This window comes from Dipodomys ordii, unplaced genomic scaffold (assembly GCF_000151885.1).
Source record: "Dipodomys ordii isolate 6190 unplaced genomic scaffold, Dord_2.0 Scaffold4, whole genome shotgun sequence".
Taxonomy (NCBI): domain Eukaryota; kingdom Metazoa; phylum Chordata; class Mammalia; order Rodentia; family Heteromyidae; genus Dipodomys; species Dipodomys ordii.
Genome location: NW_012267220.1, coordinates 19,599,041 through 19,620,228, shown reverse-complemented (window position 1 = coordinate 19,620,228; position 21,188 = coordinate 19,599,041). Strand labels below are relative to the sequence as shown.

The window sequence follows — 21,188 nt, the reverse complement described above, 5'->3', positions numbered from 1 at the left end:
ATAACATATAAGGTCAAACGTGGAACTTTCTACTTGTGGCATCCTGTTGGTGTTTAAAAGGTTTTGGATTTGGGATTTCATATTTTCAGATTATGCATGCTCACCCACACCATGAACTGGGTCACCTAAACCGGAAGTTTTTTCCTGTCCTATTTCTACAAGGTAGACATCCAAAATTAACGCAGCAGTAAGGCTTTGCTACTTCTGAGACTTTAAATAGGATCTTTCTGTGCCTTTTCCTACCTTCTGGTCACATCTGGCACTATCTAGTGTCTCTTGGCTTGCAGCTGCATCATTCTGATCTTTGCCTCTGTTGTCACATGACTGTCTTCTCTCCATGCATCTGTCTTCATACAGCTTCTTCTTTTTGGTGTGTCCCCTCTAAGGACAGCAGTCCTATTGGGTGAGAGCCTATCCTAATGACTTTATCTTAACATGATCATATCTGTAAAGACCCTATTCCAAAGGGGGGTCACATGCATTGGTACTAGGAATTGGGACTCCCATGATCTCATTGCGGCCCACAAATGAACTAAGAGCCAGGAGTGGAACAGGAGAAGAAAGCCAGGGTATTGTTTGTAGAGTCAGCCTGCATGGTGGGGAGAGGGGGAAGAGTGGCAATTCTTTCAAGTGTTGGAAAGAAGAGGGGCATGAAAGGCAGGGGCATGGAGAATGTACAGCTTCCAGATGGGCTTGTTCCAGTAGACAGAGTGGCTGCAGATCCGTGCCAAAGCCTCGTAGGCATGAGAAGACTTAGCACATTCTTCTAAATCACACAGTCCCTGGCAGAGGCGGCTAGAGCTGCCCTTTCCTGGCAAAGGGAACCTGCAGAAGGAGCAATCCACAGGGTAACCACAGTTTAGCTTTGGCCAGTTAAATATGAGATGCCTATTCATCTTCCAAGTAGTGGCTGAGTAAGCCTCAGAGTATGTGATCTAGAGTTTCGAAGTGAGGTCAGGTCAGGCGCAAGGGCAGCTTTTAGCAGGCAGATGCTACTAGATCTGGGGATGGTATGAGGTCACTTGGAGATGGAGTGCATTTAAAAGTTAAGTCTTGCAGGCTCAAATAAGCCAGAAAGAAAAGAGGGAGAAAAAAAATCTTACAGGATCGCAGGGTTGTCAGGAAGAGACTCAAGGCAGAATTATGCCCTGAGAGACAAGGGACTATGGATTAAAGGGGTTTCTCCCCTGGACTGGTGATTGAACACTGAGACTCCTGATTGCTGAGTGATCACTTGAGCAAGGTCCCCAGTTCTTTTCATTTTAGTTGGCTTTTCAGATAGGGTCTCTGTTAACTTTGCCAAGACTGACCTCAGACCTCCACCTCCTCCCTCCACCTCCCAAGTAGTAGAGACCACAGGTATGTGCCACCACATCTGGCCTGTGAATAAAAGTTTTCAAGAAGAGAGTCACCAATTGTGTTCTAGTAGACGATCAGGAAAAATGCCTCCGATTCCATTTTGAAATACAAGCAGCTAATTCCTTGCCAGCATATGAAAATACTTTCAAGAAGGTGGCTTAGTGCCAGGCACCAGTACTCACGCCTGTAATCCTAACTACTCAGGAGGCTGAGATCTGAGGATTGCAGTTCAAAGCTAGCCCAGACAGGAAAGTCCAAGAGACTCTTATCTCCAATTAACCACCAGAAAACCAGAAGTGGCGCTGGGGTTCAGATGGTGAAGTGCTAGCCTTGAGCTGAAGAGCTGAGGGACAGCACCGAAGCCCAGAATCCAAGCCCCATGACTCACACACACACACACACACACACACACACAGTAGCTTCTTGAAGGGAGTGGGGAACACAGTGGGTCTCATCTTTCCACCATTTCCTCTCCCCAGTATGTCTTTCCTACCTTCTCTGCTTTTCTCCTGGAAAAGCATTCATGCTCTCTGTGGTGGTGCATGAAGAATGGAAAAATGAGAGTGTCTGTCTCTCAGGCTGTACAACTAAGAAAAAACACACCTGAGCTACTCAAAAGTTTATAATATGGTTATCGGATGCCTCTCTCAAGACTGGGCCTTCTCCTTGAACTATCCACTAGGGAGTTAAAGGCAGCTCTTGCTCTTGATATTGATTACTGTGTTTATGGTTAATCCTCTTCCAAGTAGCTATGATTCCTTTTTTTTTGGTGGTGGTGGTGGTTGTTGGTGGTGGACAAGGGGCTTGAACCCAGGGCCTGGTTGCTGTCCCTGAGCTCTTTTTGCTCAAGGCTAGCACTCTACTACTTTGAGCCACAGCTCCATTTTTGGTGTTTTGAGTGGTTAGAGATAAGAGTCTTATGGGGACTTTTCTTCCCGGGCTGGCTTTGAACCACGATCCTCAGCTCTCAGCCTTCTGAGTAGCTAGGATTACAGGCATAAGACACCAGTGCCCAGCTTGCCAAGTGATTTTTAATGAATAAAGCATGATAGTAATCTTCAGGTGATATGTGAAAATCCTGGTCTTCTCCCCATTGCTTCCTGATTTGTACATTTGTTCATTCATTGGGAGAGCCTGACCAGCACCTTCTCACTTGAGGAATGCTAATATATGCCCTGGAAAATCATCTCCAGTCTTTGTGTTCATATCCCTAACATCAAGTTCTGTTTGACTTGGAACTTCTTGTTAAAGTAACTGGCCCATCAAAGAATCTATTTAGATTCTTTTAGATTTATGCAAACATAGTGTAACCACAAGACAGGGTAACATCCAAATAATTGCAAAAGCAAAGGCTTGAGTCAGGGAAAGCTTTAGAGTTGGAAGCAAAAGATTAGGTTTTTTCCTACATCTTTGATGACCTGTGATGCCCTCCTTGGTCTCTGTAAATTAACACAAGAAAGTGAGCTACTTTGCCCCTACCACCCATTTATCATGGAGTCACATGATAACGCCAAAACAAGTAGCACCCTGCTGCCACTTGCTCTGGTTCAGATACTATTGTCAGTATCTTAAACATACTGACTCATTGAATTCCCACAACAATACATATGGCAGTTACTGTTACAATCTTAATTTACTAATGAAGAAGCTGAGACAGAGGGTGACTACCCAGCGACCCTACATCACTAGCAGACAGGAACTCAAAGCCAGTATCTCATGATCTATGAATTTTATCACTTTTTTTTAATAAAGTACACTATGCAACAGTCTTCAAAATGCAACAGAAAGGATTGTGCACACACACTCATCCTTGGGCTTGAACTCTGGCCTTTGTGCTGTCCCTGAGCTTTTTTACTCAAGGCTAGCGCTCTATAAGTTGAACCACAAGTCTCATTTCTGGCTTTTTGGAGGTTAATTGGATATAAAAGTCTCACTGATTTTCTTGCCCTGGCTGGCTTCCAACTGCAACCCTCAAATTTTAGCTTCTGTGTACTTCTTATTACACGTGTAATCTACCAGTGCCTGGCTAACTAAGGGATTTTAATTTTTCCCTTTTTCAAAAATATAAACCTTCAATTTTTATTTTCATTTGGGAGGGTTACTGGGGCTTGAACTCAGAGCCTGGGCTCAGTCGCTGAGCTTTTTTTTGCTTAAGGCTAGTAGTGCTGTAGCACTTGAACCACAGCTCCACTTCTGGTTTTTGTATGGTTAATTGGAGATGAGTCTCACGGATTTTCTTGTCCAAACTACCTTTGAATTGTGATCTTCAGATCACCTCCTCCTAAGTAGCTAGCATTACAGATGTGAGCCCACAGCACCAAGATAAATTCTTATATTTTAAGGCTTTAGGAATATAACTAATTTACAAAGTAAGAGTAGAGTCATATACTCTTCGATGTATGTAAGCCATTCAGTTTTAGGAAATTCTTGGTATCTGTGGGTCACCATCATAGCTCTGTGTGTGTGTGTGTGTGTGTGTGTGTGTGTGTGTGTGTGTGTGTGTACACGCGTGCACGCACGTAAGAGAGAGAGAGAGAGAGTGACAGTGTATTTCCCATCAAGTCCTGGATTATTTTTTGTGATCAGGCAGCTGGATAGTTGGTTCAACTGGCAGGTTTGCTTGGTCAAAAGGTCAAGTGACATTTTTAGGTACAATAACAAATAGTTGAATGCATAATAACCATCATCAGATAATCTTATGATCCTGAGCAATATAACACACAGGATCTAATAGCTCATAAGTCAGACAGGTAGTACTAGTTGCCTAAATTTTATAGGGTTTCTAGAAGGGTATTGTCTTTTCTGATTGCTTGAATGTCTGTAATAAAGTAAGAAAAGTATACCATGCCTCAAGAAGCAAGATGCATAAGCCTAAAAGAGGCAGTGTGTCACAAACCATATGTAGACACTGAGCTGAATTGGGTAGTAAGAATGGTTTTGAAACTAAGCATGGGGTCATTAGATGGATCCTGTCTTCAAGATCAAAGGACAACACACAAAGCAAACCAACTCATTATCATTTCATAGTTCAAATCAGTTAACTAGGACTTTCTCTCAATTTATCCTATTTTCCCATTTTATATAATTATTATAGACGTTTGTCAACCAGCAAAGATTTATGTAGTCGTTTATTTAAAGGATATGAAGTTGCATACCCCCATATAGTGAAATGAGCTCTTTGGAGTGGGATCAGGAGACTTGAGCTCTGTTGTAGCATTCTGCCACTGATCTATTATTGCATGACTTTGTACACCTTCTTTAACTTTTCAGAGCATCCTTTATTTCTTTTTAATCTATAATGGGAGGGATTTACCTAAATGGCTTCTCAGGATCCTCCAAAGTTGGATATTTTTATAATTCTATGGGCATATATATATATATATATATATATATATATATATATATATATCAAGGCATCTTTTGAGTTTATGCAGGAAGATGGTTGCATTAAAACTGAGTGGACACTCACCTTTTCATCCTTGTAAGCATGTATCACTGAAAGGACTTAGTGGAGATTTCTGGAGCCAATGGCCTGCAGAAGTGCAGAGCAGGGCTGGTAACTCCAGCTTCGTGTCAGCAATTGTTATACAGCGAGTAAACAGAGAAGCCACATTTTGAGAGGTAGATGATAGGATCTTTATTAGAAGGCCAGCAAATGCAGGCGGACTCTTATCACAAAGACCTGTTGCCGTGCAAATGCACTTAACACTGTCAGAAAACTGAGCCATGAGAGCAGGAAAGGAAAGAAAGAGCAGAAAAAAAAACCCCACCAGATCAGCTCCAATGGAGAGCTGAGATAGGATGCCATGATGCCAGGCGGAGAGCCAGGAGACAGGACACAAGCAGGCAGGAGGCACGCGCATGGCGTCCCTATGCTGGAGCTGTTCCAGGCCTAAAGAGAGGCTGGTCAGGGGGCAGGATCACAGGGAGCTTGAGAATTCATGACCCAAGACTGTTGTCCAAGTCCCCACCCCAGCCTCGAGGAATTCAGGCATGCCCATCATCTGGGAGGTGGGACTTCTCCTCCACCATGGAACCAAGATGGCACCAGTTAAGCGCAATACTGTATCATCCACCACGTGGCCAAGATAGTGCCAGTTAGATCCGGCATCCCTACTTCACAATAAAGTGTGCATAGTTTTAGGGATAACAAAACAACAATAATAAAGCCAACTTAAAGTAGGTCAGGTTTTTCTAGTCACTATCTGCCAGCAACACACCACGATGCTGGTGGTAAGGTTTGGCTAAATGCTAAACCTTTGCTACATTATTAGGTTTAATAACATACGTGTAAGCTTTAAATTAACATATTGTTTAGTAATGATTCTTTGGTGCTGGATGCCATCAGTCACTGACAGAAATAGAGTCCACTTTTTGAGGGAGAATTCAGGATTAACACCCTTCTGGTGTTAATAGTTTTTTCTGTCCTGCAAGGTTGAACATTCTGGTGTTTAAAGACCAGATTCAAGCCTGTGTCAGTGGCTCACTACTGTAATCCTAGCTACTCAGGAGGCTGAGATCTAAGAATCACGATTCAAAGCCAGCCCAGGCAGGATGTCCAGGAGACTCTCATCTCCAATAAACCACCAGAAAACCAGAAGTGGCACTGTGGTTCAAGTGGTAGAGCACTACCCTTGAGCTGAAGAGCTGAGGGACAGTGCCCAGGCCCAGAGTTCAAGCCCCATGACAGAAAGAAAGAAAGAAAGAAAGAAAGAAAGAAAGAAAGAGGAAGGAAGGAAGGAAGGAAGAAAGGAAGGAAGGAAGGAAGGAAGAAGGCAGGGAGAGAGGGAGGGAGGGAGGGGGGAGGGAGGGAGGAAGGGAGGAAGGGAGGGAAGGAAGGAAGGAAGGAGGAAAGAGGAAAGGAAAGGGGAAGGAAGGAAGAGAGAAAGAGAGGAAGGACTCAAAGCTGGGTGCTGGTGATTCACACCTATAATCCAAGCTACTCAGTAAGCTGAAATCTGAGGATTGATGTTCAAAGTCAGCCTGGGCAGGAAATATGTGAGATGCTCATCTCCAATTAACCACCAAAAACTGTAAGTGAAGCTGTGACTCAAGTGGTAGTGCTAGCCTTGGGGAAAAAAAGCCTAAGCCCCGAGTTCAAGCCTCAGAACTAGCATTAAAAAAAAAAAAAAAGAGTAGACTCGAACAGAAAAATGAGAGCATAGGAATTGCTAAAACCACAGAGTATCTTAACTTTTGTAAGAACAAATTTTAGCTCAAACATGAAACAGTTTACTGAATCTGAATAAAAACTTTGGAGCCAAAATATATTTCTGTTTTATTATCTTAGTTTTTGTTGTTGTTATTGGTAGTCATGGGGCTTGAACTCTGGGCCCGGGTACTATCCCTCAGCTCTTCAGCTCAAAGCTCAAAGCTCTACCACTTGAGCCACAGCACCACTTACTGTTTTTTTTTTGGTGGTTAATTAGAGATAAGAGTCTCACGGCTTTTCCTGCCCAAGCTGGCTTTGAACTGCGATCCTCAGATCTCAGCCTCCTGAGTAGCTAGGATGACAGGCAAAGCGCCTGGCATTTGTTTTATTATCTTAAAGATAAAGAATGGGGATTGGAGACATGGCTCAATTGGTAGAGCACTAGCCAATGAGCAAAAGCATCAGGTACCAAGTGTGAGTTCCTGTCTCAGACCTAAAAAAAGTAGAGAAATGAATCAAGGAAATAATTATGATTACTACTGAAAATAATTATTCAACATGGGCAGGAGAGATTGAAAAGTACTTATTCTGATGCTTTCTTCCTCACATTTGTACAGTTGCTGCCCAACAGCCTACAAAGCACAAGCAACCAAAGGAGCAAGGAGAGAATAGAATCAAGCCTACTACCAAGAAGATGAAACCCAAGATTCCTAAGGTAAAGGACAGGGACTCTGCTGATTCCACACCAAAGACGCCATCGATCATGATGTTAGTGTTGGATAAAGGCCGCTACCAGAAACCTCCTGTCACCCTCAGTCTGATGGCAGGACAAACTGTAGAGCTTCGATGTAAAGGAAGTCCGATTGAATGGAGCTATCCTGCGTACCTCAACACCTTTAAAGACTCTCGCCTCAGGTAAGCTTTTCTCCCCCCACCCCTGGTGTTTAAAGAATAGCTTCAAGGCTGGGTGCTGGTGCCTCACACCTCTAATTCTAGCTCCTCAGAGTGCTGAAATCTGAGGATCCAGAGATCCTGATAACTTCAACAAACAAAAGCTATAGCATCTGCCCCACACACAGATGACTGCAATTCCACCAACGTTTTAATTTGGTGTTTCTTCTTTTTTTAATATAGTATTTGTGCCCCTCAACGTTTGTGTTCATCAGCAGATTCCTGACAACTATATCAGTGTCTGACACAGGACCAGAAATCCAGAGCTGTTGTTCTGTTTCCCTATGGTCTCATGCTCCTCTCGTGAGCCACGCAGTCATTCGCGCGACATTTCAACCTACACACGTAGGACCCTCGTGCATTCCATGCATAGTGAGTGTGACAGGCCAATGAGAAGCCCTGTTTTGTATCGACCATGCTGTGATAGCTAAACCCAGCTCCAGGTCTCCATCTTGACCTCAGAGAGGCATTAGTTAACCCCTTCTGCTTCCTCCCCTGTACCTACCCGGCCCCAGTTCTGTTTCCACATCTCTCTAGTCATCGAAGATTTCTGGAGTCTATCTTTTCTACTAGTAACAGTGTCCGAAGTTCTTTTTAGGTTTTGTTCTTCTTTTTTCCCCACTGGGAAATGTCTAATCCCAACTGAACCTGTCCACCTTCTCTCTCTCTCTCTCTTTCTCTCTCTCTCTCATATTGGCATGTGGTCTGATGGACATCGTTGGCTTCAGGGCATTTCCATTCTGCCTGCCAAGACTGAGTACATCTCAGTAGTGAGCTCACGTTTCCTCTCTGCTTTTATCTCTGAGCTCCATCTTTTTCACCTTCAGCGAATGAACTCATCACCTAGTTTATGCCAAACTTGGAGTTCTCACGTTGCCTCAACTTCCCTTACAGCTCTTTCTTTGTCTTCCATTACACTGGAGGATGAGTTTCATCTTCTAAGGTCCAAAGCTCTGTCAGTGCCCTTGAACTCATCCTTCCAGACTTTCTCAGGGACTTGAACACATTCATTTACTGTCACTCAGACCTTGGCCTTCAACCTGTGCATCTTGACTGGATCCTTCCCATAAACCTTCACAAAAATTCAATCCCGCCAGGCACCAGTGGCTCACGCCTGTAATCCTGGCTGCTCAGGAGGTTGAGATCTGAGGATCATGGTTCAAAGCCAGCCCAAGCCAGCTGGCTTTGAACTGCAATCCTCAGATCTCAACCTTCTGAGTAGCTAGGATTACAGGCGTGAGCCACTAGTGCCAGCATTTTCATTTGTTTTAAATTGACATAATAATTGGGCATATCTGTCAAGTATAGTGTCACTGTAACTTTATACCTGTCATCTCACCCTGCTTCTTCCCAAAACCCTCCTTAGCTTCTGGTTACCACTCAGATAAGGAAACTGGTGAAGAATGACAAACTAGTAAGTGACAGTTCTGAATCCTAGAACTCATTCCAGTCTTCTGGTTCTTGAGGTTGAGCTTCTGCCCTACTTCAGTGTTCTGTGGTCTGTCTTGTGCCAAGGTCACTTTTGACCCGATAGAACTCTAGATTGCTTGTCTATCATTTTATTTCTAGGCTAGATAAAAATAAATAAATCTCATTTCAAACTTAAGATTCAAAAAAGGAAATGAATATATATACATATATATGTATATGTATGTATGTATGTGTATATATATATATATATACTTATCCAAGAAGGTTGCATTGTTATCTTTCTGGAATACCTTTCAATTGATGTGCCTTGGCTTCAAAGAAAAAAAATTATTAGATAGGCCACTAGGTGGCAGGCTTCAGCCATGCTACAATTTTCTTCAGTAAAAGATTCAATTAAAGATTGGATGGATAAAATCAGCTCACACTTGAGCCTATGGCACTTTCATCCTGTTAGACTACACAGATTCACATATTCATGTTAGACTACACACATTTCACAGATTCATGTTGCACTTTAACTTATGGAGAATTCCGGCCAAATTAAAAGGGTGAGAAGTTGTACATTTATGTAGCCACAGAAGCATAAATTCATGTCTAGCCCAGAGTCCTATGGGGTCTTTCAAAAGCAATAGCTACATTGAACAGTTTAATTTGTCCTTCAGAGGTATACAGTAACTTGCTGGAGACTGTGTCTTCAGGTGTTGAAACTAATTCAGTTTTCATTTCCACATAGGATGTACTTCTGATCACATAAATAGCCTCTGTCTTTGAGACTGGAAACTGGAAAAAAAAATATCTGACAATAATTACCATTTATTGACTACTCTATTTCCTGGCTCTTCTGTCTCTTCTTTTTCCAACAAATTTTCAAAGCATCTGCTATGTCCAAGACCCCATGCGAAAATGATGTTGGGGATGTGATGGTGAGCAAAATAAATATAATCTGCTTTTATTTTATTTTTTGCCAGCTGTGGGGCCTGAACTCTGGGCCTGGGCGCTGTCCCTCAGCTCTTCGGTTCAAGGCTAGTGCTCTACCACTTGAGCCACAGCTCCACTCCTGGCTTTTTTTTTCTGCTCATGTGGTGCTGAGGAATCGAACCCAGGGCCTCATGCATGCAAGGCAAGCACTCTACCACTGAGCCAACTTCCCAACCCTACAATCTGCTTTTCATGTGTAGGAGGACAGCAGTGTGTTTGCCTTGCTAACAGAAGTACTGCACCAGGGAGGAGAAAACTCAGTGATATGTGAAGATTGAGAGTTAATAAGATAGAGGAGGATGTAGAAAAAGGCAAGAAAATTCCAGAAGGAGAAAATGACCCTCAAGAACCACCTAGAAGTGAGAGAAAGCATAGCACCTAGAACATGGAGGGATTAGCTAAAGTGGCTACAGGCAAAGGAAAGGGGAAGGAGGCTGCAAGGAAGAGAGGATGCTGGGAAGTAAGCAGGAACTACATGGAGAGCCTTGTTCTTCATGTGGAGCAATTGAGAGTAGAATCTAGGGAAGTGGTACTGTGGCTCCAGTGGTAGAGTGCTAGCCTTGAGGACAAACAGGCTCAGAGACAGTACCCAGGCCCTGAGTTCAAGCCCTACAACTGTTGAGAAAGAGGCCGGGGAGGGAGGAGGGAGAGGGTTGGGAAGAAGGAGGCAGAGGGGGGAGGGAGAAGGGAGAGGGAGGGAAGGGAGGAAAGGGGAATCTCTGCTCATGTATTCCCACAATCCATTTTTACCTTCTCCAGAAACCTCCCATTTTGTTCATACCATACTACATCTACAGAGTCTAGAGCAGGGGGGTTTTCTGACACCATGCTGAGCCAGGGAAGAAAGTAAGAAGTTTATAGCAGTTGGCCTGGCCAGTGGCTTGAATGAATGGGTGCTGGTAGGAAGAAGGAGACATGGGAGACTTGGCTGGGTTGTTAGTGATCTCACAACAGCAGAAGGCTGAGCTCATACCATCATCCTGCTCCCTAAAGGGTCCAGGCATTGTCTTTAGGAGGCCTTCCATGGTGGCTGGTGGTGGTGGTGGCTGGTGGTGGTTGGTGGTGGTGGTTGTTGGTGGTGGTGGTTGTTGTTGGTGGTGGTGGTTGGTGGTGGTGGTGGTGGTGGTTGGTGGTGGTGGTGGTGGTGGGGTGTGTGTGTGTGTGTGTGTGTGTGTGTGTGTGTGTGTGTGTGTGTGTGTTTTCAGACAAGAACTGGAAGTTAGGAGGAGTGGGTGGGGCACACCTCCCTTGGATGGTGGGTTCCTCTGAAAACAATAAATAGCTCTAGCAAGAGAAGGCTTCTGCATTTTCATTTGGCTGCAGTTGGCAAGAACTTTACTACCCCACCCACAGTGCACACAAAGGAGGGTGGCTGAGGAAACAGACTGCGGGCTGCTGGCCAGTCTCAGCAGGCTGCCTCTTCAACATGGGCAAAGAGAAGGGTCTGGGAGGCACTTTAAAGGGAAAAGAAGGATGTTATGAAATGTTTATAAACAGAAGGATCCCACTGTTGAGGGGAAAAAAAAATCTTCATCCGCTTTGGTAAAGATCATCGGCACGCTGACAGGCCTACTGAGTGTATGAAATGTATACGGTGACTTTTTTTAATATAAAAAAGTATGTGATAGCTTTTCACTCCCACCTGTTGTATCTTGGGAAACTCTACATAAAATTAAATGTATAACTTTTACAAATCATTTTTAAGCGTAGTTCTGTACATTTGTATGCAACCTCACGGTTAGGCAGGTGTCCTTTAAGTTTGTGCTCTCTTTCAAAGCTGGCTCTTATTTTCTGAGGAGACCCATTAAAGATGACATATCTCTCCTTTTGCTCTTTTCCTTACCTGGAGAAGTCATGTTCCCAGTTCACCATGGCAAATGAAAGGCATATGCTAGCCAGGTACCCCCTAGATGGACTCCTAGCTACTTAAGAGGCTGAGATCTGAGGATCACAGTTGGAAGCTAACCTGGGCAGGAAAGTCGGAGAGAAGCTAACCTGGGCAGGAAAGCCGGAGAGACTCTTCACTCCAATTAACCACCAAAATCAGGAAGTGGAGCTGTGGCTCTAGTGGTAGAGTGCCAGCCTTGGACAAAAAAGCTAAGGGAGTAGCACCTAGGCCCTAGTTCAAGCCCCAGTACTGGCGTGCACGCGCGCGCTCACACACACACACACACACACACAGTTCAGCTAAACTTTGATCCATTCAGATTGAGAACAAATAACTCATCACAGCACCCCAGAACCCCAGCATGTCCTGTGAGATAGACTAGCAGGAGTCAGCAGATGAGGCTCCTCGGGTGGACTGACTGTCCTCACAGTGTTGAAGTTGCAGAACAACACAGCCATGTTCCATTTTGGACATGGGTGGAGGAAGGTAATAATAGAACCAGTCTCATTGTGCTGTCAGGATGAAATGAGGTCATGTGCGTTAGCTACTTGGCACACACAGTAAGCTGCCGCAATAATGAGCTATTTTCATTCCTCCTCCTGTACCCCCAGAAAGGTAAATCACAAGAAAGCAGCCCATTCACCAGAAAATGGTTAATGTATATGTCTCAATCTCCTATACACTCTATATGAAGATTCTATAGTTAAAGAGGATCTGGAGTGTTCTCTACTAAAGGCTTAAACCTTTCCTCCTTAAAACTGGCTTATGTGGGGTGTTTTGTCTCGGTAATAAGGAAGCTAGCACAGCCTCTACCACTGTTCGACTGATACCCTAATGGTCCGCAAAGATCCAGCAACCTCATCTCACATCCTAACCGAGTCATTTAGGAGGCAAAACATGTTTTAAAACTCTTAAGCCAGGTTTTCCATGACCATTCCATTCATCCACCAAATGGCTGCAAGTGGGCAGGTCAGTCCTTGGGGAATCTTCTAGAACTTCCAATTTCACCTCATTTTGGGGGGGGGGATGGAGTCGGTCATGGGGCCTGAACTCTGGGCCTGGGCGCTGTCCCTCAGCTCTTCAGCTCAAGGCTAGCACTCTACCACTTGAGCCACAGCGCCACTTCTGGCTTCTTATCTGCTTATGTAGTACAAAGGAATCAAACCCAGGGCCTCATGCATGCAAGGCAAGCGCTCTACCACTGAGCCACCAGCCTAGTTTCACCTCATTTTAACATCCCCAATTTGTTGATTCTCTCCTGGGGTGCAGAATCCTGTTACCTGGCCTAGATTGAGGCCTTACTGCTCAAACCCTGTGGTCAGATTTCTTCTAGGCTCAATTCTGATTCCTTTTCCCTGCTCCCTGCCTTCTGGACCAATCCTCGCTGCTCACTCCCTGCCAGCTCACTTCTTAGATCCCAGGTGAGACCCCGGGTCCCTCTTGGCTCAGCAAGCAGGTCAGAAAATCTAAGTGCAAACCTCACCTTGCTTGGAACAGCACAGCTCTTTCTTATGAGCTTAGCACCTGAGGCAAGGCAGAATCCCAACCTACACTGATACGAGAGAATGTAAGTGGAGTTCCTGCCAAATAGACTTTCCATTCGCCTCACTTACTCCTAAAGACATCACAGTAAGGAAGTCATATGAGGATAGTTCCAATGGTAAGTGAATTATGACCTGGTGAGACAGAAGGTATACCAGATATAATCCAGATTAACCTAAGATGGCTTGTGGCCAGGTGAGAGAATGGAGGCTCATGGGGAAGAAGGTAGCCATCCGTAGGGGCTGGGGAAAGCCTGAGGCAGTGAGTGAGTGGCTTCCCTGGGGTAGGAGACTGATCTTAAAGAAAAGACAGAGGAAGGTGGAAAGAGGCAGCAGGAAGGGGCTATGATGCGCACCTGGCCTGGGCCCTGCGTCTTAGAAATGAATAGGTTGAGCCCACAAAGGGTAACAAGTTGCCTCAAGTTCACCGCATATTGGCTATTTAAGATTCACTGTCAAAGTGTCATTAGTAGGATCAGGTACCTTGAGATCTTAATGAAGGTTGATTTGGTAGAACTCTTGCCACGGAGAATGCCCCGTGCCCTGTGCCAATGAACTGAGGCCCCATGGCCTCTGCATTTAATTTTCTAGCTGGGTAATAATAACACTCACTGTGGCTGCATAGCTTTGCCCATTCGTAATCCTCTGCTTGTTTTTCTAACAAGGGTGGTAGAGGCTTGCCCCATTGTCTTCCGTTCCTCAGTTCTCTTCCAGGGCCTATTCTTTTCAGAATACTTGGCCAGAGACATTGGGCTAAGCAGAGCTGGGAGAGCTGTTACCCACAGAGAGCGCTGCTGACTTTCTTTATATGGTGAGATTAGCATAGTCAGCCAGAAGGAAGGCTCACTAAGATCTGGGAGACCTGAGTTAAGTGGACTTAAGGTCCACACATGCAAGAGCAGGTTGGTGACTTACACCTGTAAACCTAGCTACTCAGGAGGCTGAGAAATGAGGATTGTGGTTCAAAGCCAGCCCAGGCAAGAAAGATTGTGAGACTCTTGTCTTCAATTAACTACCAAACAGTCAGAAGTGAAGCTGTGATCTCAAGTAGTAAAGCACTAGCCTTGAACACAAAAGTTCAGGGATAGTACCCAGGCTCAGAGTTCAAGCAGCAGGACCAGCACCCAAATAAACCAAAAAACAAAAACAATAACAAAACAGGTTAGAGCAGAAAGTCAGGCTGCACTCCTAATTTACTTTCCATACTGAAATGAGCATTATGGTTTTTTTTTGGTCGGTCGTGGGGCTTGAACTCTGGGCCTGGGCGCTGTCCCTCAGCTCTTCAGCTCAAGGTGAGCGTTCTACCACTTGAGCTACAGCACCACTTCCGGTTTTCTGGTGGTTTATTGGAGATAGGAGTCTCACGGTCTCTCCTGCCCAGGCTGGCTTTGAACCGCGATCCTCAGATCTCAGCCTCCTGAGTAGCTAGGATTACAGGCGTGAGCCACCAGCACCTGGCTGAGCATTATTTTTATAAGCAGCATCAGATGATATCCTGGAATATTTAGGCCCTCCAAAGGAATTCTTCATGGGCCTGCCTGTTGCAAATTCATATTCTCAGAAAGTGACATCATGTAAGTCACCTCTCAGTAATTAAAGTACACAAGAGCCAGCCAAAATTAGACATTTATAGAGCATCTGTCCTGCAGTTTTGTAAATGGTTGAACTTGTTTTCCTTTTAGAGTAGTTTGTTTTTTTTGTTATAAGACAACCCATGCGTATTTGATTTGGAAACTGATAGAAGAGAATATTTTCCCATAAATTTGCTATTTATAAGCAAAGAGAAGAGGCCACTGGCAATCTCAAGATACACTGTTAACTCTATAAGGTAAAATCTTGCATGTTTATTTTTACTTGTAAGAAAAACAGAATCTCAGCTGGGCATGGGTGGCTCATCCCTGTAACCCTCAATACTCTAGAGGCTGAGATCTGAGGATCACAGCCAGAAAGTCCATGAGACTCTTATCTCCAATTAAACACAAAAATCCAGAAGCAGAGCTATGGCTAGAGCTATGGGAAAGCATTAGTCTTGAACACAAAAGCTCAGGAACACGCCCAAAGTTCAAGCCCCCGGACTGTCAAAAAAAAGAAAAGAAAAAGAAAATTGAATCCAAATGTATACATACTTTAAGATGAACTTTCCCCCTAATGTATTGTGAATACTTTCCTGTGTTATAATACCAGAGCAGGTTTAACTAAATGTCTTGGATGCTTGAATTATGTCTTATTTTCTGCCAGAGTCATTATGCAGCTAAAATCAAGGTAGCAATGATATGTGGGAAGGATCAGCTCCCATTGCATGGGTTTTAAGGTGCTACTCTAGGTGGCCTGATGAGATTCTCTGTTAGGTGAAAATCTGATGCATCAAGTCTGGTTTTGGTTTTGCTGTGTTAAAAAGATATCCACTTAGCCGGGCGCCAGTGGCTCATGCCTGTAATCCTAGCTACTGAGGAGGCTGAGATCTGAGGACCGAGGTTCAAAGCCAGCCCGGGCAAGAAAAATCCGTGAGATTCTTATCTCCAATAAACCACCAGAAAACCGGAAGTGGCGCTGTGGCTCAAGTGGTAGAGCTCTAGCCTTGAGCTGAAGAGCTGAGGGACAGCGCCCAAGCCCAGAGTTCAAGTCCCATGACCAACCAAAAAAAAAGTCTTTTCAGTGCCAAGAAAGGACTTGGAGAAATGAGATGTTGATAGGAATATCACAGAAGAGATGAATGGAAGAGTACCTTGTGTTACTTCTTTCTCAACAACAAGAAGGTGATTGTAGTAGAGATACCTGCATCAAATTCCACCCACATTAGCATAACTGACTGTTGGAACAAAAATACTGTCACTATATTGCAAAGGATTGGATGTGCTTTTTGGATCATACTCAGACTTGATGATGGATGAAAGACCATTAGATAAGTGACAGATAAATAGATAATAGGCACCAAATGATAGGTAGCTAGATGACTGGTTGATGATTGATTGATGACCGATGATTGATAGATGTAGATAGACGTAGGCAACAGAAAGACTGCAACCTAAGTACAAATGGTAGGACTGTATTTACCCTGAAGAAGTTCCTTAGTTTGCATATTTGGTTCTTCATGAGTTTTCAGACACATTTCTTTTTTTAAAGAATAGCAAATAGTGACAACTTCAAAATGTTTTGCTCAGCTGTCTGTTTCCCAGGATTTGTGCTCTGTTCATATGGCTTTATTCCCAGTGTATGATGGAGCAATTCTTTTCTGACACATTGTTAAACATAGACTTAGAGTAAACACAAGCCCCTGACAAACACTTGAAATATAGAAAAGCAAATGCCCATGACTCTTTATCTCCCTTGATTCTTGGCACATTGCCTTGCACATGGCAGAAACTACCCACATGCTTTTTCAAGTAAATATTGGATAAGGATAGTATTCAATTATAGCTTTATCTCATCATCTATGTTCTTGTTTTATGCCAATGGAGGTGACACAGAATGTCTGAGGCAAAAAAAAAAAAAAAAAAAAAACCAAACCTGTGTTTAGATAGTTGAGTGGTGGGAAAATTACCCGGTGGAGCACTTCCTGTATACTCTTGAGAAAGTGACTTCAGTTCTCTGCCCCTGGTTTATTAGCTACAATATGGAGATAATGATAACACCTATCTCACCAGGCTTCATAAAGATCAAGACAAAAGAGATAAAGGACCTACAACAGTGCCTAGCACACACATATTAAGTGCTACTTATATTTTATTAATATTAATCTCTTGGGATGGAGAAAAAAGGCAACCTGTACCTTGGGTACTCTCAGCAATGTAGTGGATGATTAATAAATGGTAGCTTTCCTGCCAGTTTCTTTTAGTTCCATCCGAAAATGGGACATCATTTTTTTTGTTGTTATTATAAAGGTGACGTACAGATTGGTTACCATCACATAAGTCAGGTAATAAATAAGAACATTTCTTTTTGGACAATGTCCCTCCTTCCTTCAGTCTTTCCTAGTTTTTCCCTCCCATGCCCACCTACAAGTTGTATAGCTCATTTTCACATAGCTGCTACTGTGTACCACTGCTGTATTTGTTCGTTTATGTCCCTCCATTGTTGTGTCCCTCAGATCGCCCAAGACAAAAAATGAACAAACAAGACAAAAAAAAAAACCTTATTGTTTCCATTTCCTAGAGTTCATTTCAATAAATATTATATTTATATATATATATATTATATATATGTATATATTATTTAATCAGAGGCACAGAGTCATTACACCTTTGTGTTTCTCCCCTAAGAATATCCTCCTTTCAGCTCACTGTGTAAATGCCTCGCGTCCTGTATAATTGATCATGTCCTGGTGTGTTTTAGATCTAGCTCCCACATAGGAGGGAAAACATGCGCTATCTGTTTCTCTGAGCTTACCTCACTTAAACATGATTTGTTCTAGGTCCATTTCCCTGCAAATGACATAACATGCTAATGGCTGTGTGGAAGTCCGTTGTATAAGGTACCACACTCATCTATTGTAGAGCATCTGGGCTGTTTCCATAACTTGACTATTGTAAGTACTGGGGCAATGAACATGGATGTGCAAGTGTCTTTATCATATCCTGACTTGTGATGTTCTGGTAGATGCCAGGAGTCGTATGGCTTGATCATAGGGAAGGTCTATTTAGTTTTTTGAGGAACTTCCAGACGGCTGTCCAGAGTGGTTGTATTGTTTCCATTCCCGCCAACAGTGCAATAGGGTTCCTTTATCCCCATATCCCTGCTAACTTTTATTGTTCAAATTCATGATGTTGGCCAATCTAACTGGGGTCTTCAATTTTCATTGGATTTCTAATAACTGAAAACAAGTCACAAGCAGTCTCTGATTTCATTTCATTTTGGTAGGATGGAAATCTATACCCTTGTATGAAGTTCCTAACATGAGTCTGTGTAACACTAGATCAGACGTTCTACCACTTACTATCTGGGAGACCTTGGCTGAATGACCTCTACGCTTCCGTGTCCTCATTAGTAAAAGGGAAAGTAGCACTTCCACCTGCTAAATGTGGCTGTGAACATTTACAGGGATGATAATGAAGATGTCTAAAATCACTTTGTGCTGATGCTGTAGGTCTTGCACTGAGGTTTAGTGGTCTAGTATGGAGATATTGATAGTACAAGTCTGAAGGCATGAGTGTAACCAGATGATGTAAGAGAAGAGCTCCAGCCAAGGAGTCTAAAGGTCATGGTGGGGATGGGTTTTAATCTGTCAGGTCAATGTGACTCCCAAGTCCAGAATCTTACATCACACGTGGTGACACCTCTCCCTACAGGCCAGCCAAAGCCCTCTTTGCTTTGTATCCATCATTATATATATATATATATATATATATATTGTTTTACCAGTCTGGGGCTTGAACTCAGGGCCTGAGCACCGTCCCTCAGCTTCTTTTGCTCAAGTCTAGCTCTCTACCACTTGAGCCACAGTACCACTTCTGGCTTTTTCTGTTTATGTGGTACTGAGGAATCGAACCCAGGCCTTCATGCACGCTAGGCAAGCACTCTACCACTAAGCCACATTCCCAGCCCCATCATTCTATTTTATCTTCTTGGAATACTTCCTTCCCTTGGAATGCAACCCCAATTTGTACATGTCAAAATCATACCCTTCTCTCAAGACCCTCCGGAACTTGAAGTTCCTTCTCATGACTCTCTTGAATATTCCAACAGTATTTGCTATGAAGGGGAACATGTGAGTGAAAAAACCACTACTCATCTTCTAATCCTGTCTCCACTCCAGTGCCTCCCATTTGTTTTTCAGTGATAAAATATTTGTGAGACTTCATGGGATTGCTAGTGGCTCACTCTTGTAATCATAGCTATTCAGTAGGCTGGGATCTGAGGATCAAAGTTCAAAGCCAGCCCAGGCAGGAAAGTCTGTGAAACTCTTAATTAACCACCAAAAAGCTGAAAGTGGAACTGTGACTCAAGTGATGCTAGACTTGAAAAAAAAGGCCCAGACCCTAAGCTCAAGCACTGGTATCAGTACACACACACACACACACACACACACACACACACACACACACACACACACACAATATTGAGACAAATAATTATCTCACAGCCAGAGCTCCTCCTCTGTGTTAGTCTTGCAAATTCTAAAGGGAAGATCTCACTATTGTTACCTGCTCACTGCCTCAGGTAAAAGACACAGTGATCCCTAACTTTCTCTTTTCTTTCTTTTTCTTCTCATCAGTTGTGGGGCTTAAACTCAGAACCTACACACGATCACTGAGCTTTCTCCCTCAAGACTAGCCCCACTTCTGGTTTTCTGATGCTTCATTGGAGATAAGAGTCTCATGGACTTTCCTGCCTGGGTAGGCATTGAACCATGAGATCTCAGCCTCTGAGTAACTAGGATTATGAGTGTCAGTCACCAGCAACCTGGTTTAATAATCCCTAACTTTGAGATCTGTCATCTCCTTCCTTTGTACCAAACCATGACTTGGGTTACCCCCAAAAGAAAGTAGGCTGAACTGAATGCCAGAGACTTCAGCTTTCCACTGGTGGAAATCATACTGTTTTTGTAAAGGCCACGGGAGCCCATTGGTCTTGTCTATCACGGAGCTCTCTATAGGCCAGGGCTCTATGTCTTAGTTTAGAAGGAAAATAAGCTGCAGTGTTGCAATGTTCAGAGATTCTCAAATTAACATCAATTCTGCTGATGTTGTTTCACCTTTTTGTGACATTTTTGTTGGAGCACCTTTTTTCTGCTCCGCAGACACTTAATATTGTCCACTTTTAGCCCTGGAGGTGGTAGTGTTAGGGTAGGGCCTTTGAGTCACAATGGCTCCGTAGGACTCAGTGAATCTATTCTCCCATTTTAAGCCATATCACAACCCTCTGAGCAGCTTGCTGTTTGGGCTATGCAAGACAATGAGTAAACATGGATGTGTTAAATCCAGGCATTTCAACTGTAATCCTGCTAACTAATTTGTTTCCTGTTTTATATGGTTTGCATAGTCGAGGGGGTGGAAAAATGTAGAAATGTTTTCCAGTGTATTTCCTTCCTTACACCCCCAATCCTGCTAAAGATACAGTGTGCCGATTTCATGGTAGCTATGGAGTTATTCCCAAATGTTAGACTTTTATGTACTTGCTTACTTTCTCAGTAATGATGAGATTTTATACTTTCTTTTCTTTTTTTTTTTTGGGTCCGGTCATGGGGCCTGAACTCTGGGCCTGGGCGCTGTCCCTCAGCTTTTCAGCTCAAGGCTAGTGCTCTACCACTTGAGCCACAGCGCCACTTCGGGCTTTTTTTTTCTTTTTGCTTATGTGGTGCTGAGGAATTGAACCCAGGGCCTCATGCATGCAAGGCAAGCGCTTTACCACTGAACCACCTTCCCAGCCCCGAGATTTTATACTTTCTATTACTACTATAGTGATAAGCAAGTACTTGGCTCAGAGAAGTTGTGGGGGTTTTGCACCCTGTTTCTGAGCTCTGTGAAACTGGGCCAGATATCATAACCCCGGGGGAAAGACCCTCTCCCCAACCTCTATTTTCTTTTCTCTTTTTTTCTGTTGGTCACAGGACTTGAACTCAGAATCTGGGCCCTGTCCCTGAGATTTTTCCCTCAAGGAATGCACTCTACCACTTTGAGCCACAGTGCTACTTCCAGTTTTCTAGTGGCTTAATTAGATGAGAGTCTCACAGACATTCCTGCTCGGGCTGGCTCCAAACCGTGATCCTCAAATTTTCAACCTCCTGAGTTGCTAGGATTACAGGCAGGAGCCACCGGTGCTCAGCCTCGCTGCCATTTTTAACCCCCCTGAAATTTAGGTCCATTCTTGAAAATTAAATTGATCTTTTCATGGTTACCTGAGTTTTTGTTGTTGTTGTTGTTGGTCGTGGGGCTTGAACTCTGGGCCTGGG

The 21,188-nt window shown here is 43.6% G+C and overlaps 1 protein-coding gene across 1 annotated transcript in view; it reads left to right on the top strand.

Annotated features, from left to right (window-relative positions):
• Pdgfrl (platelet-derived growth factor receptor-like) overlaps positions 1-21,188 on the top strand; it is a 40,822-nt gene that overhangs the window by 5,546 nt on the left and 14,088 nt on the right. Inside the window, exon 2 of the mRNA XM_013023994.1 lies at positions 7,129-7,426. Coding sequence (XP_012879448.1) covers positions 7,129-7,426 — 298 coding nt within the window. The remainder of the gene's footprint in view (positions 1-7,128; positions 7,427-21,188) is intronic.